The sequence below is a fragment of the Panthera pardus genome, unplaced genomic scaffold, assembly GCF_024362965.1.
Source record: "Panthera pardus isolate Hobbes unplaced genomic scaffold, ASM2436296v1 HiC_scaffold_21, whole genome shotgun sequence".
Lineage (NCBI taxonomy): Eukaryota > Metazoa > Chordata > Mammalia > Carnivora > Felidae > Panthera > Panthera pardus.
In genome coordinates, this window is record NW_026526777.1 from 30,142,021 (window position 1) to 30,156,624 (window position 14,604).

The window sequence follows — 14,604 nt, forward strand, 5'->3', positions numbered from 1 at the left end:
GTTATGACAGTAAATAATATGAAATGCTTTATTTCATGTGTAGAGATGTGATGAACAGATTGACTTTAATGCTTCAAGTAGCCAACCAAGGACAAGACTTCTCCAGATAACATCTACAGAGGGAAAAGGATCTGTTCATGTGGAATTCTTTTGACTCCATTCCTACTCAAGTATCTAAATTACTGGACGCTTTAGTATGTAATAGAAAGAGGACAGCATAAAAACTTTTAAAAATTATCAGGCTGGGCATATCAATATTTATTGAAATACTGAAAAAAAATTCCATTTTGTTGAGAAATTCCTGGCAAGAACTGACATGACAATATGTATTTCACTGATACAGTAAGAAAACGTCAACAAGTAACTGACTTCACACTCTAAACATTGCATGGATTCAGGTCCAAGGTAGCTGCAGAAGATCTGTAATACAAATATTCAGACATTACAGATTGTCTGTTTACACACATAGACCAACTATAATAAACCAGGCTAAGCCAAAAACGTTTATATTTGAGTCTGCTTTTACTGATAAATCTTGTAATTGATAAGGCAGTTGCTAAGGAAATGTCTGGTTACAAACTGGTCACTAATGAACACTAGAGAAATTTCATTTGCCAACTTTGGATGGGCCACAGACGTTGACTGGGGCGCATTCCTGCTTATCAACTTCTGTTCTTCATGATACCAGAAGTGTGAATGTAACTGTCCGTGTTGCCCGTCTTTCTAAGTGTACTTAGGATGTAATTTACTAGGTTAACAACATACCAATATTTGACTTTTTTTTAGGTTTAATATTCAGTGGGGAGTACTCCATTATTTAAAATAAGAAAACATGGACTTTCAGAATTAATATATTTGGGTGGGGTTTTTTTTGTTTTGTTTTGTTTTGCAATGTTAAAGACCCTCCAAATAACTATCCCACACATCTCCTAACTGCCACCACCCAAGGTGCACATACATGATGGAACCATTTCAGTAACGGTTAACAACACCCATTCCTCTCCGCATGTCTTCTAACCAACCCGGTTTTTAACTGGAGAGAATAATGATGCTGTTAATCCATTTCATGCTTTGCATATTGACTCTGGTCGGCTATTTTTCATTGCCCTTTGAGCCATGATTACAGGTGACTGAGATTTTGCATGAGGAGCTGTGGACACTCTGCTTAGGGAATGTGTACCCTTCATGTGGACGAATATTAGAGGAGATTAAGAAAAATAATAAAATAACCCTTTTTGTAGACAGAGAAGTAGTAACTAATATCTTTGGTATACAACTTACAATGCTTGTAAAGGAAACCAGGTAAGACTCCACCCCTGTTAAATTTACTTGAAATCAGAGGAAACTACAAGTCACATAATTTACAATAGATATTAAATAAACTACAGGAAGAATTATGAAGATTTACAGACATTTAATCAAGTGAATGATTTTAATTCATTAAGACCCTTTTCTGTCCCTGAACTATGTTCCACTAACTTGAAAACATGCTACAGTAAACACATATATTTGGTTTCTTCAGTCTTGGCTATATCTTATACAAAGGTGAAACCAAGGAACAATAAATTAGCATCATAATTGTCTACAGTTGAAACTATGATATACAATATAAATAAACTATTCAAAAGCCTGAAACATTTATGAAAAAATTAAGGGACTAGGAGATATTTATTTTTTACAGTTTCTACAAGTGATTGTGCCGCTGATAATCTCAAAAAAATTAAAGTCTAAATGAGATTCCCGTTTTTGATTTTAGTGTCTCACGACATACAATAATTAGGTACTGTGAAAAGTAATTACCAATCAGAAAAATAACATTAAGGAAATTACTGCTTTAGCTATTTTGTGATATCATAGTTCCCTCCCCTCCCCCCACAGGACCTAAAGAATGTAAACACTATCTTTTATTTGACTTTAAAGTATTAATACTTTATTTTAAACAAATGTTGATCCACGTCTGCACAGCTACCTCTCGGAATTGTGAAATAAGGCAAGACTTCCATACCTGTGGCATCACACGTTAATAATACTGCTATTGTCGTTGGGAGATATTGTTTTGCAATTCTTAGTACTTCAATATTTGTTCTAGAGCAGACTTTGGTCTATGACTTTGAAAGGTCAGCATCACCCTCTTCCTTTCCCTTTCGGGGAAGATTTTGAATTGCTTTATCATCTTTTCCATCCACATGTAAAAATCACTGTTTCCATTCTATGTTTAGGGGATGTTCAATTGCAACAAGCATGAGACTTGAGGCCATTTATTAGCCAACCCTTTTCTTTCTTTTTGCATAGCTTAACATGCTTCGGTTTTATTTTAAACTACTTAGCACTGTGACTATTTGACATCCCAGCAAAATACGCTTCAGGTTTTATTTTTAAATGAACTACAAACTTTGATGGTTAAAAAGACGGATGTACCCTAAGAAGCCTTTTGGTGAGAAATTGTTACGAAATCCAACAACGCCAAAGCCACGGTTCAGTAACAGTAGCAGAAATAAGGGCTAGCTTGCTTTAGCTATGGAGCATTTGCTTTAAAAGTTTGTAGTCCTTTCCCTTAGTATTAATGCTTACATAAGATCAGAAGAGGGATACTGCCTGCTTCTTCTTCTTTTTTTTTTTTTTTTAACATTATGAACACATGACAAAACAAACCCGAACATATTTAAAATGGCAAGCTAACATATTAATAGACTGTTCTTATTAGCTGTTTGCAGGTCTAAGACACAGACATTCAAAATTATGCTTTTCATGATTTGGTGGAGCTATGAGTGGGCGTGGCTGAGCACAAGTCCGTAAGGACAGATTCCGTGATCACAGGATAGAAGGTGCTGGGTCCTTGAAGGAAGAGGGAAGGGCTATTACAGGTGTAGCTGATGGGTTTTTGAGTTGTTTTAGTTCAGCTTTAGCATGGAGGAATTCTGTAAGCTCAAATCCCCTGCTGTATAAGCCTAATTAACAACACAGATCAGTTCCTCAATTTCTTCACAGCGGAGATCAGTTTAAATATACAAGAATTGTTCTGTCCGTTTTTATTCTGATATGGTGTTGGTATCCATCCGTGAGTTCAATTCACTCCATTATAATGTCTTTTACATGGAATCCTTTGGGGATGTGAAGCCTTTGATTCACAGTTTGCAATACAAATACCCTGATACATCATTTATTTGCTATTAAGTATTTGATTATTATGCCTTTTTAAATTCAATATCTTTAAACCAAGTTTTTAATTAGTGTTGCTTGGAGCAGTTCAGAGTATTTTTTTTTTTTTTTTTAACTTCTGTTCTTCTTTTCCCCCCACCAATCTCTTTTTGTTTTGAAAGCAGAGCTTCTCAGGGTTGTAACCTAAGCTCTTTTTGCATGCAACATTTCAATGAGGAGGTTATTATAGGGGACATCCCCATTCAGGTGCTTATAGTAGAGGTATTCTTCAGCCTGCATACTGATGGCCCGGATTTCGGGTAATCGAAGAAGTAGCTGCCCAAATTTCTCTGTTTGCTGCGGGTAGTTGCACATTGTATAGTCCAGCAGGGCGGCATTGACTTGTTCCTGGACACCTTCTACCAGCTGAAAGTTCTCAAGGTTTTTGACGTCTGGATTTAAAAAAAAAAAAAAAAAAAAAAAAAAGCACAATATTTTAATGGCTTTTTAATTCCTATTTACTACAGCGGTGTGTTCAATTAATGGATGTATTTTCCTCCTGACATAAAGCATACTTTATATGCTGCTGAATATTCAGTAAGCCCCACTCACCAAGCTTCCTGGGAAAATGATCACAAAAGAGCTTTAGAAGAATGTCTTGTTGAAATTCTGCATATACCTCAAATCAATTAGACACCAATGGATTTTGAGCAAGGTCAACTCTTTTCATATCTTACAAAAGGAAAGGTTTGAGGATTCCTAAAGTAGAGGGATCATAATATATTGCCAGCAAATGAGTCCCTGGAGAAAGACCTATCTTAACCCAGTATATTACACAATTCATATAATTCTGTATTAATTTTTCTGACCCAAGGTGAAATCTGTGTCCAGGGTATGATGTAGTTAATTCTAATAAAAAGTGACAGGGTTCTTGTTTCTGTTTGACATTTTCTAAATGATTCTGAAAGCCTTTGACTTGTCTAGCCTATGCTAATGAACCATCTGGTACACCCCAGTGACTGCCAACAGAATATTCGCTACTGGGAACTCTCTAAAATATATATCTCAGTGACTAATGATCTTTATCAAATGAAAGCCTTGTCCTTTAGGCAGAATATGTGCCAGGATGGCCGGTGCCCTTTAACCTGAATGTGGCTTCAAAGTCTGATAAGTCTGATAACTTTGCTTTTTTTTTCTTTTTTTTTTTCTTCTGGTCCTGGGTCACTCAGACACAGAACATGGACACAGGCAATTCATTCAACCTAACTCCTGGTGATGATCCAGTTGTTTTAAGGCATCTGCCCTAGAGGTCCTTATAAATATTGAATAAGGGAGAAACACAGAGTCAAAAAAAGACAGACCAACATACAAATGCATACACAGACAATGAGCACGGGAAAAATGGTTATGTTGGAATTTCTCTTCTGGAGTTTATTTACGTTAACTGCAACTTTTATACAATGTGTATATAGAAGCCTCTGGAAAAAAAATATAGATATGTGTGTTTACATACGTCCACGCTAAGAAAGTAAACAGATGCGGACCGCTCCAGCCCTGTTTTATGTTCTAATTGGACAAAAATAAATAAGAATGGTTCTGAAGAAAACCACATAACACTATGATTAAAAGGTTAAATGTACTAAACTCAGTTAATAGTTACCATAGTAACTCATACCCAATATTTTTGCCACTAAACTTGGCTGTTAAACTTAGCCTGTACATGTGTGCATGTCCACTTTGGTATCTCCAAATGCTTTTTTTTTTTTTTTAATTTTTCTAATTTTTTAAATGTTTATTCTTGAGAGAGAGAGAGACAGACAGACAGAGTGTGAGTGGGGGAGGGGTAGAGGGAGTGGGAGACACAGAATCTGAAACAGGCTCCAGGCTTTGAGCTGTCAGCAGAGTCCAACATGGGGCTCGAACTCACAGACCATGAGATCATGGCCTGAGCTGAAGTCGGACGCTTAACCGACTGAGCCACTCGGGTGCCCCGGTATCTCTAAATGCTTTTAAAAGAAGGTTACTTACTTTCCAGAAGGAAGGGAGTGGGAGATGGGCAAAATGGGTGAAGGGGTGTGGGAGATATAGGCTGCCAGTTATGGAATGACTAAGTCATGGGAATAAAGAGCACAAGATAGGAAATACAGTCAGTGATATTGTGCTAGCACTCTATGATGACAGAGGGTAGCTACACTTACGCAGGGCATGGCATAATGTATAGAGAAGTTGAATCACTATGTTGTCTACCTGAATCTAATGAAACATGGTGTGTCAACTATACTCAAAAAAGTTAAAACAAACAAAAACAAAAATAAACAAAAAACATTACCTTACATTTGCTGTTTAAATGGGTCTGGGATGATTTTAGTGTTTATATTTTGAGCCATAACTTTGCATTAAACATGCTTTCTCCCTCCCTATCCCCCAAGTCTCTGTCCCAAATTAAAAACAGTGAGGAATTAGTAGCGAAACAGATACACAGTGGGAGCATTGGATACCACATCTATTTCAAAGTGAGATGGGAGAATAAAAAATATTTGCTTATTTATTAATGAGATGTACAAACAGACAAATGTTACACTTTTAGGAGCTCTGCCTCCTCTGTGGCATTTAAACTGGCAGGCAAGTTGTTGTCCACTCGACATTTAAAAAAATTTGTCTTTTTATGTTTATTTATTTTTGCGAGAGAGACACAGAGTGTGAGCGGAGGAGGGGCAGAGAGAGAGGAAGACACAGAATCCAAAGCAGACTCCAGGCTCCGAGCTGTCAGCACAGAATCCGACTCGGGGCTCGAACCCACACTCCCACTGGGAGATCACGACTTGAGCAGAAGTCAGACACTTAACCAACTGCACCACCCAGGCGCCCCATTTTTTTTAATGTTTATTTTTGAGAGAGAGAGAGAGAGAGAGAGAGAGAGAGTCAGTGGGGGAGGGGCAGAGAGAGAGAGAATGGGAGACACAGAATCTGAAACAGGGTCTAGGCTCTGAGCTGTCAGCACAGAGCCCAATGAGGGGCTCGAACACAGGAACAGTGAGATCATGACCTAGGCTGAAGTCGGACGTTTAACCGACTGAACCACCCAGGCACCCCCCCCCCACTTGACGTTTTATATCTGTAGCACTTTACACTTAATAAAGTATTTTCCATCTATTTTATTTAAAGTATTTTAAACATTATTTTTAAATTATTTAAAATATTTATAAATTTTCTAAATTATTTGAAAATACTTATAAATTTAGTTACATTTGTTTCAAAATTACAAAATGTCAATAATTGGAAATACCGTTGGTATGCTATAGCTGGGTCTGTGACAGAAGAATTTACATTCGTGTTAGTTTTTCCCCTGTTGCGAACCTTACGCTTTCACAGGCTCACATTCTGGTTACAGGTATAGGTCCTTCAATAAAGGATCGTGGCAGAAAGATAACATAATTTCAAAATAGCTCATTTGAATTTTGACAAATTTCTCAGCATTTTTTTCTTTTTGCCCTTCGTCCAACTTCGAAGAGACAGAATTTAGCATCCTCCTTTACATCCGACCAGAAAGTTGAAAAAGAAAACAAGCAACTTTCGGGGTTATGGTGATCTAAACACAATGATAGAAAAACAACTGAAATGGAGTATTATTTTATACTATAATGAAAGATGTTCTCACAAGCAAGGAAAACTAACAATAGTCCTAGAGATTAACAGGGAGGATGTAGGAATTTGCACAGTATAAAAATGTAAGATAAATGAATAATAGTCTTTTAAGAAAGTTGTTTTGAAACTTTCTTTTTTTGATAAATGTATTTTTTGAGAACTAGGTTCTACCTTCTGTGATAAATAATGCCAGTCTGTTAATAATAATAAAAAAAAAACTATTAAAAAACATAAAACGAAGGATAGATCCTAAGTCCTGGTTTATTTGTGTACTATTATCACCGAATGATCATGTAAAGTCTTCAAATCAGCATGTGCTGGATAATTTCTAGAAATACTGGTCCAAACTGGTACCTTTCTCTCAAGTCTAAAAATACGTCCAATTTTCCTTCTGAAGGAAAATATACACGTTTCCCATACTTTGGCCATATATATAATTTTTTTCTAAAAGACATTAGAGTTGAATTGGCACGACTGAAGAGCACCTGGGTGGCTCGGTCAGTTAAGCGTCTGACTTTGGCTCAGGTCATGATCTCACAGAACGTGAGTTCGAGCCCCGTGTCGGGCTCTGTGCTGACAGCTCGGAGCCTGGAGCCTGTTTCAGATTCTGTGTCTCCCTCTCTCTCTGCCCCTCCCCTGTTCATGCTCTGCGTCTCTCTGTCTCAAAAATAAATAAACATTAAAAAAAAAAATTAAAAAAAAAAAGAATTGGCACGACTGAATTCATTATCTCATTAAGCTATTTCTAAGAATATCTCATTAAATCTCACAAAAGTTCTGCTGCTAACTGTCCCAAAGGTACTTACTTATTTTGTTTCTAGGTCTATGGAGGCAATTTGCAATTTGGTATCAATGATCCTGATATTTAAACTACATAAGGTTAAAAAAAAGAAGGAAAAAGATTTTTATTGAATGATTCTCATTTACTGACCAAGTAGTTCCGGGATCATTGCTCTGCTGGTGGACTCTACTTTTAGCTCTATATGCCTCTCACTTCATTTTGCACGGCTTTGTTAACTGTCCATTTCCCTAGCAGACTGACTGTAAGCATCCTGGCATGAGGACTGTATTAGTCAAAGCATCCCCAGAGAATTCTCCATTAATGTTTGCTTTATATCATTGGTGCATATGTCCAAGACTGATATCATTGTGACATTACCTATTGCATTAAACTGTTATAAGCCAATTTCCTTTCTTTTTCTAATTCGAAACTGGCTTTCAAAACTTAATTTATATGATAGATTTCTCCCTGAAATAAAATATTTGCAATGTGGTCTTGTTTTCTATCCAAAGAATCCTGGGTGAATCCTTTCGTGGTCTGAATAATCAAGTCTTAATGCTGAATAATCAGGTCTTAATTTATATGTTTTGCCAATGAGGATTTTCACTGGTCAGTTCTGCTTTAAGGGAAACGTGCCCACATCCTCATTTGGACTTGGAATAGGGTCCCTGCGCTCCCACATTTCTTGCATCTCTGGCTTGAGAGGCAGACCTTGGTTTCTCTACCGTGGTTGAGATACTTCACAAGGACCTAAAAGCAAGGGAGGACATGAATGACAGAATACAGATGACATCACCTCTCGGAAGACTTGGAATTTTCTCTTTTCTGTATTTACTTTTTAGGAGGAGTCCAGAAATTTAAGTGTGCTCCCACAATACGCATGGAATTAGTTTTTATGCTAATTCATGTCCTTTTGTGAAAATTCACACATGAAATACATTTAAAATCTGAAGCATTTTCTCTGACATATTTCTCCTACAAATCAAGCCTTATTCCACATTAAGTAATGAATGGGAGCTGGCATACTAGGGAGTCTAAACTCATCTATAGCAGGAGTCTGTAACACCAAAACTTCATGAATGGATATTAAATTACATGAGAAAACAAAATCTGGAAAGATTATTACATGTTCTGGAGTCCTCAGAAATAATATGTTTCTGTGATTTGTTTATTTCCCATATTAAATACCACTGTAGCATATTTGGGATTTTAGAAAGAGACTCAGCTGGAAGAGAGATTGATAGGAGACCAGAATTCCCACCAGTTCTTCTGTGAGATCTTATGCTATAGATCTCACAAGTCTCCTGCATTTGGCCCTCCACGTTCTCCTTTGAAAGTGATATAGGCTTCATCGTAATACAATTTAAAAATACAAGTTAATGAGCTCTATCATTGCAAATTCGGAGTTGGAAATTGTATGTAAACAGTCAGAGGCATCCCCAACCCTTCCTCTATAGCCTTTAAATTTTGATAACTGGCAAAAGCATTTTGGCTTCTCCTCTAAGTATCAATCTCTTATCATCTATTCTACTTTATTCACTCAGGGACTAATTACCAACTTTTTATATGAAGCAGCATTACGATAAGCTCACAGTGGCATGCTCAGATTTTTTCCATCCTTATTGGAAAGTAAACCCTTAGGTCTTCTTGAATATATTACAGTACTGGCTTCTCAGTCATACACAGCACTCAGATTCTCTCTGAAGATGAAGATCCTGATTTCTGCCTCCCTGGTTCCTGCCACGTGGCACAGCCTGTGAATCTTCCTGTTCAGCAGTTTTTTCAGTGATGGGTCCTTTCGCTAAGCAAGGGGGCTGGGGGGTTGGGAGGCTGGAGGCTCAAATAGAGTCTGTTATCTTTTGCTGAGAAGATAATTACCTTTGCTAATTTCTCACAGGTGGGGGAGAAAATTTTATCTGGCCCTTTAAAAAATATGAAAATGGGAAAAAGAAGTAGAACGCTTCTTTTTTCCTTGAGGCATCTGGAGAGATCACAATCTATAAATTGGTACACAATTTGTCCTCAGAAGACCCTTTCCTTTACTAAACCAGAAAAGGAGAAAGGAAATGAATTTTCCGTAAGGAATTAATTTTTACAATTATTTCTTTAAAGGGCTATATTTAAATAATTTATGTAGATAATTTTAAGAACTTTTGGAGAGATACCTGTTATATTCTTTTCCTACAAACAAAGTTCACTTAATAAAGAGTGAGGGCTATTTAGGGGTTGCAGATGGGAGGGTAAGAGATTTTTAGTGGGGATGTCTAAAGTTAAATCATCATGTCTCCAGCAAAACTTCAAACCCAAGATTTTAAATTCATCACTGTTAAGTCCCCCACAAAAATGTGTTTGTATGCGTATGCTTATTAACCCAAGAGCTATTTTTAGCAACTAGAATATACAAGTGGGTGCCTTCCTATGCAAATTACTACCAAGAAAATGTAACTCTTTGGCAGGAGCTGTGTGTAGAAATGTGGACAAATAGCATATGCATTATTTATGTACATAGAAATAACAAGCCCTTACAAATGATTGACGCTTTGTAGCTTACAAAGCACTCTAACATGCATTATTTATTACTTCACACCTTTATGTATATGCAATATACGAATTCATTCATTCATTCATCCTTCCATTCATCTGTTCATTCATTCATCCATCCATTCATTCTGATAGCCCTGTACCAGGTCACGAAGACACAGGAATAAAACAAAAGTCTCTGTGTTAAGTAGTTTATTTGATGGAATAGAGAGAGGCAGTGGGTGCCTGGGGCACACACAGGAAGAGCACCCCTGGGGAAGGTCCCAACTGAAGGGTTTTGAAAAATGGGTCGGAGTGAGTTGTGCTATCCATGGAAGGAAAGGCCGGGGACGCCCCGCAGACAGTATTCGATATACAAAGACTCAGCCACCGGGAGAAAAAAGAGGTCCTGGGAACACCGTAACGCAGCTTAACTTTCATGCAGAAGGAGAGCAGAGGGGCAAGATAAGGATGGACCACAAAGTTTAAGACTTAAGGACACTGAACGTCAGAAGGGGTCTGGATTCTGTTCTGAAGGCAATACAGAAGCACCAAAAGATTTTAAGAAGGAAATGGTCAGCTCTCTGACTTAGAAAGAGCACGCTACCAGAAGTATGGAGAAGGGATTGGTCTCATGAAGGGAGGACCACCCAGGAGGCTGTCACAGGAATAAAGGTGAGACGTATGGTGGGCCATGGGCTGGGATGGACTTGAAAGGCATCAAAATGGTTGAGTCGACAGGGATTCTCGGCCCTGAACAGAGAGTAGGAGAGAGTGAAGGTCCTGGGTGACTTCTGGGTGTCTGACAAGGGAGGAAGGTGGTGGCTGTCCTACTGGCAAGAGGCAGAAGAGCATATTTGAGGAAGCAATATTTAATGAGTCTAGGTATAGCCACGTTGAACTTAAGGAGCGTGTGGAACACTCAGTAGCTATGAAGGAAATGGCTGGAAATAAAGGTCCAGACCTCAGCAAAAAGGCCTAGATGGTGGTATAGACTGGGGACTCATCAATGGACAGGTGATGGATGAAACCCCAGGGGTCTATGAGGATGTTTAGAGAGAGAAGAGGCCTAGTTGCAGGGTTCTGGAGAAGGCTAACTTTTAAAGGATTCTTTCTTGAGAAGGTATTATAGGTATTTTGAAATTAAGACCGAGAGATTAAATAGCTTTTCTAAGATCTCAAAGGATGCCAGACCCGGGGGGGGGGGGGGGAGGAGCTAACATTTCCAAGCACTAGTCAATATGCGAAGGATTTTTTATATGTCCTCATTTAATACTGCTAAGGTATTATTCTCTTCATTCTCTAGATAAAGAAACAGATTTACAGGGGTTGCGTAACTCTACTTCCTCAGCTAGTAAGACACAGACCCTGCTACCTGGGTCTAGAGTTCTTGGACCCTGCCCACAAGATGTTCCACCCGCAGAGCTGGGAAATGGACCTTGCAGGGCTTGTGACTTTCAGGTGCTGGATGGAGCCTGTTTATCCCTACTGTCACAGCCTGCAAGTTTCTGCCACCTGCTGGGGTTGGAGAATGGGATGTCCTGGTTAATCAAATAGTTCATCTTCTAAAGGGTCTCCTAACACATGGACAGTTTTCCAAGAATTTGAGTGAAATAATATACTTTTGACATTTATACTGATATGTAGCAAAACTTAATTCATCTTTGATGATTTTGAAGGAGATTTAACATCTTAAATGCCACAGAGCATTATTGTAAAAAGCAGTGACAATTGAGACTGAGTACAATCTAGAGTCATAGAGTGCCTTCTTGGGGACCTTTTCTGGGCAGTCCCCACCCCGGCCCTTTCCACTGAGACTCTAAGGGCTAAAAAATAAGAGTTTCTGTCTGCTTCATATACGGAGTTTAGGCAAAAGGATTCCACTGATTTAAAAAAAAAGTTTGAAGGGCACCTGGGTGGCTCAGTCAGTTGAGCATCTGACTTCAGCTCAGGTCATATCTCACGGTCCGTGAGTTTGAGCCCCACATCAGGCTCTGTGCTGACAGCTCAGAACCTGGAGCCTGCTTCGGATTCTGTGTCTCCCTCTGTCTCTGACCCTCCCCCACTTGCACTGTCTCTCTCTCTCTCTCTCTCAACAATAAAATAAACATTAAAAAAAAATTAAAAAAAGTTTGAAAAGCACTTGATTTTGTGGTTACAATAACATCGTGCAAAGGGAACGTGGTCTAATATAATCTCATTGACCAGGCCGATCAAGCAAGTCATTTAATCCTCCCGAGCCTGTTTTTCTATCTGCAAAATATAGGAAATAACTCTCCTAGTCTCTTAGGATCATGGGAAAGTAAAATATATTTGAATTAAATATGAATAAACTTTAAACATGTACAGGTATTATATACACACAGGGCACTATTTCTTAAAATTTGAATGATAAAATCTGAAAATATTACCAATAAAATATTAAAGTTTGCAGGTTAATTTGTTTGCTTCCAACACACATCCTACACAGCAGTCTGATCATTTCCCTGCCATGAAGTTTCATGGACAAAATAGAATCTCTCATGTTACAGTTTTCCAAAATTAATGGAAGGCACCGTGAGTGCCTCAAAGTTTATCCCATCCTCAATCACCAAGAATATTCAAGAACATGAGACCAATTCTTAAGGTCGGTTAAAGACTCTTCATTCTATGATACTAATCTTGAAACCCAATTTTCCCAACTATTAATGGCAGTCTGCACAAAATGCTTCTACTAAGCCAGTGCCCAGCATAGGTCCCGGAGAAACCCAGGCTCAGGAAATGTCATTGCATAAAGGATGTCACCTGGAGCAGTGTCTGCTCTTTGGTCAATTTTTTGATCATAATATGTCATCCTCAAGAGGCAGCAGACATTGGGGGCACTTGGGTGGCTCAGTCTGTTAAGCGCCCGATTTCAGCTCAGGTCATGATCTCATGGCTCATGAGTTCGAGTCCCACATCAGGCCCTGTGCTGACAGTTAAGAGCCTGGAGCCTGCTTCAGTTTCTGTGTCTCCTTCTCTCTCTCTCTCAAAAATAAACAAACATTAACAACAACAACAACAACGACAAGGCAGCAGACATTTAATTCCTCACTAATTAAATGTCTTTATTTTTAGTCTTAATTCTGTTTCTAACTGTGAGATCATAAGCACGTTATCATTGTTGTCATTTTGGCCCTCAAGTTTTCCTCATCTGTGAACTTCAAGGTTGCACTTGGTCTCTACTGTCACCCACAGCCCTAAGAGTCTACGACTATATGATTAGGAATTGAAGTATCAAAGGGAAGATTCTGGATTGTCAACAAACGGGAACAAGCATGACTCTGCAATCACTCCATTAGACTACCACCTGTTTCTCTGCTTAACTGTCTGGAAAGTACTTCAATTCTCCAAGATGGTTTTTGACCTGGATGACAAATTATTTCAAACTTTGTTTAGTATATAGCTATGATAGAACACAATGTGCCAGAGGAAAAATGGCATTAAGTTCATTTAAAGTAGCTCCCTTCTTTATAGGGAACAATGTAGCTTTTGCATGCACAGAAACAAAGCTCACAGAAGTTTCAAAGCTAGCTCCTGTGTGCTGACACATATCAGGCATCTTTTCCCGGTGGGCACAGAATACAGAAATGAATACAAATGGCATCACTTAAATACTTTGAGCAAAACAATATTCCGTGAGTTTGCATACATTTCCTTCTCAGAAGAAAACTGAAATCCTTTTTCATAGTCTAACCCTGAAACCACATCTGTTTGCCTCACTCCCCTCCAGACACTGGTCTTCCTGCTCTTCTTTAATACACCAAGTTTCCTTTGGCCTCAGGACCTTTGCACTTGCACCTATCCCTCATTCTGGATAGTTCTTCCCCTATTGTGTAGGACTCACTCCGTCACTTCGCTTCAGCCTCTGCTCAAATAACATCTACTCAAAAAAGCCTTTATTGACCACCCCTTCTAAAAGAGCTTTGCTTCACTATCAAATCAGTCTCTGGGCCTTTACTCTGCCTTATTTTTCTTTAAAAACGTATGTACTACATCGAAGATATGTTTGTACACCCATAGTTGTTCATAGCAACATTGTTCACAATAGGCAAAAGGTAGAAGCAACCTAAGGGGCCACTGACCATTAAACGGATAAACAAAATGTGGTATCTACATACAACAGAATAGTCAACAGCGTCAAACAGGAGGGAAATTCTGACACCTACAAGGAGGGCATTGTGCTAAGTGAAACAAGCCAGTCACGAAAAGACAAATACCCTATGATTCGACTTATATGAGGTACCTAAGAATAGTAAGTTCATAGACAGAAAATAGGATGGTGATTGCCAGGGCCTGGGACAGGAGGAAATGGGGCTTGTTTTCGATTAAGCATAGAGTTTTAGTTTTGCAAGACGAAAAGAGTTCCGGAGATTGGCTGGACAAGAATGTAAATGTACTTACCACTCCTGAACTGTCAACTTAAAAGTGGTTAAGATGATAAATTTTATGTTATGTGTATTTTACCACAATTAAAAATTTAAAGATGTAATGTGTGTGTA

At 38.5% G+C, this 14,604-nt stretch overlaps 1 protein-coding gene across 5 annotated transcripts in view; it reads right to left on the reverse strand.

The window, feature by feature from the left end:
* Positions 1–243: 243 nt before the first annotated feature.
* The window catches only part of NR5A2 (nuclear receptor subfamily 5 group A member 2), a 136,804-nt gene continuing 122,443 nt past the window's right edge, over positions 244–14,604 (reverse strand). For all 5 annotated transcript variants that reach the window (XM_019430732.2, XM_019430740.2, XM_019430764.2 and 2 more), the window contains one exon: positions 244–3,590. In XM_019430732.2, the coding sequence (XP_019286277.1) occupies positions 3,343–3,590 (248 nt within the window). In that variant the 3' untranslated portion in view covers positions 244–3,342. The remainder of the gene's footprint in view (positions 3,591–14,604) is intronic.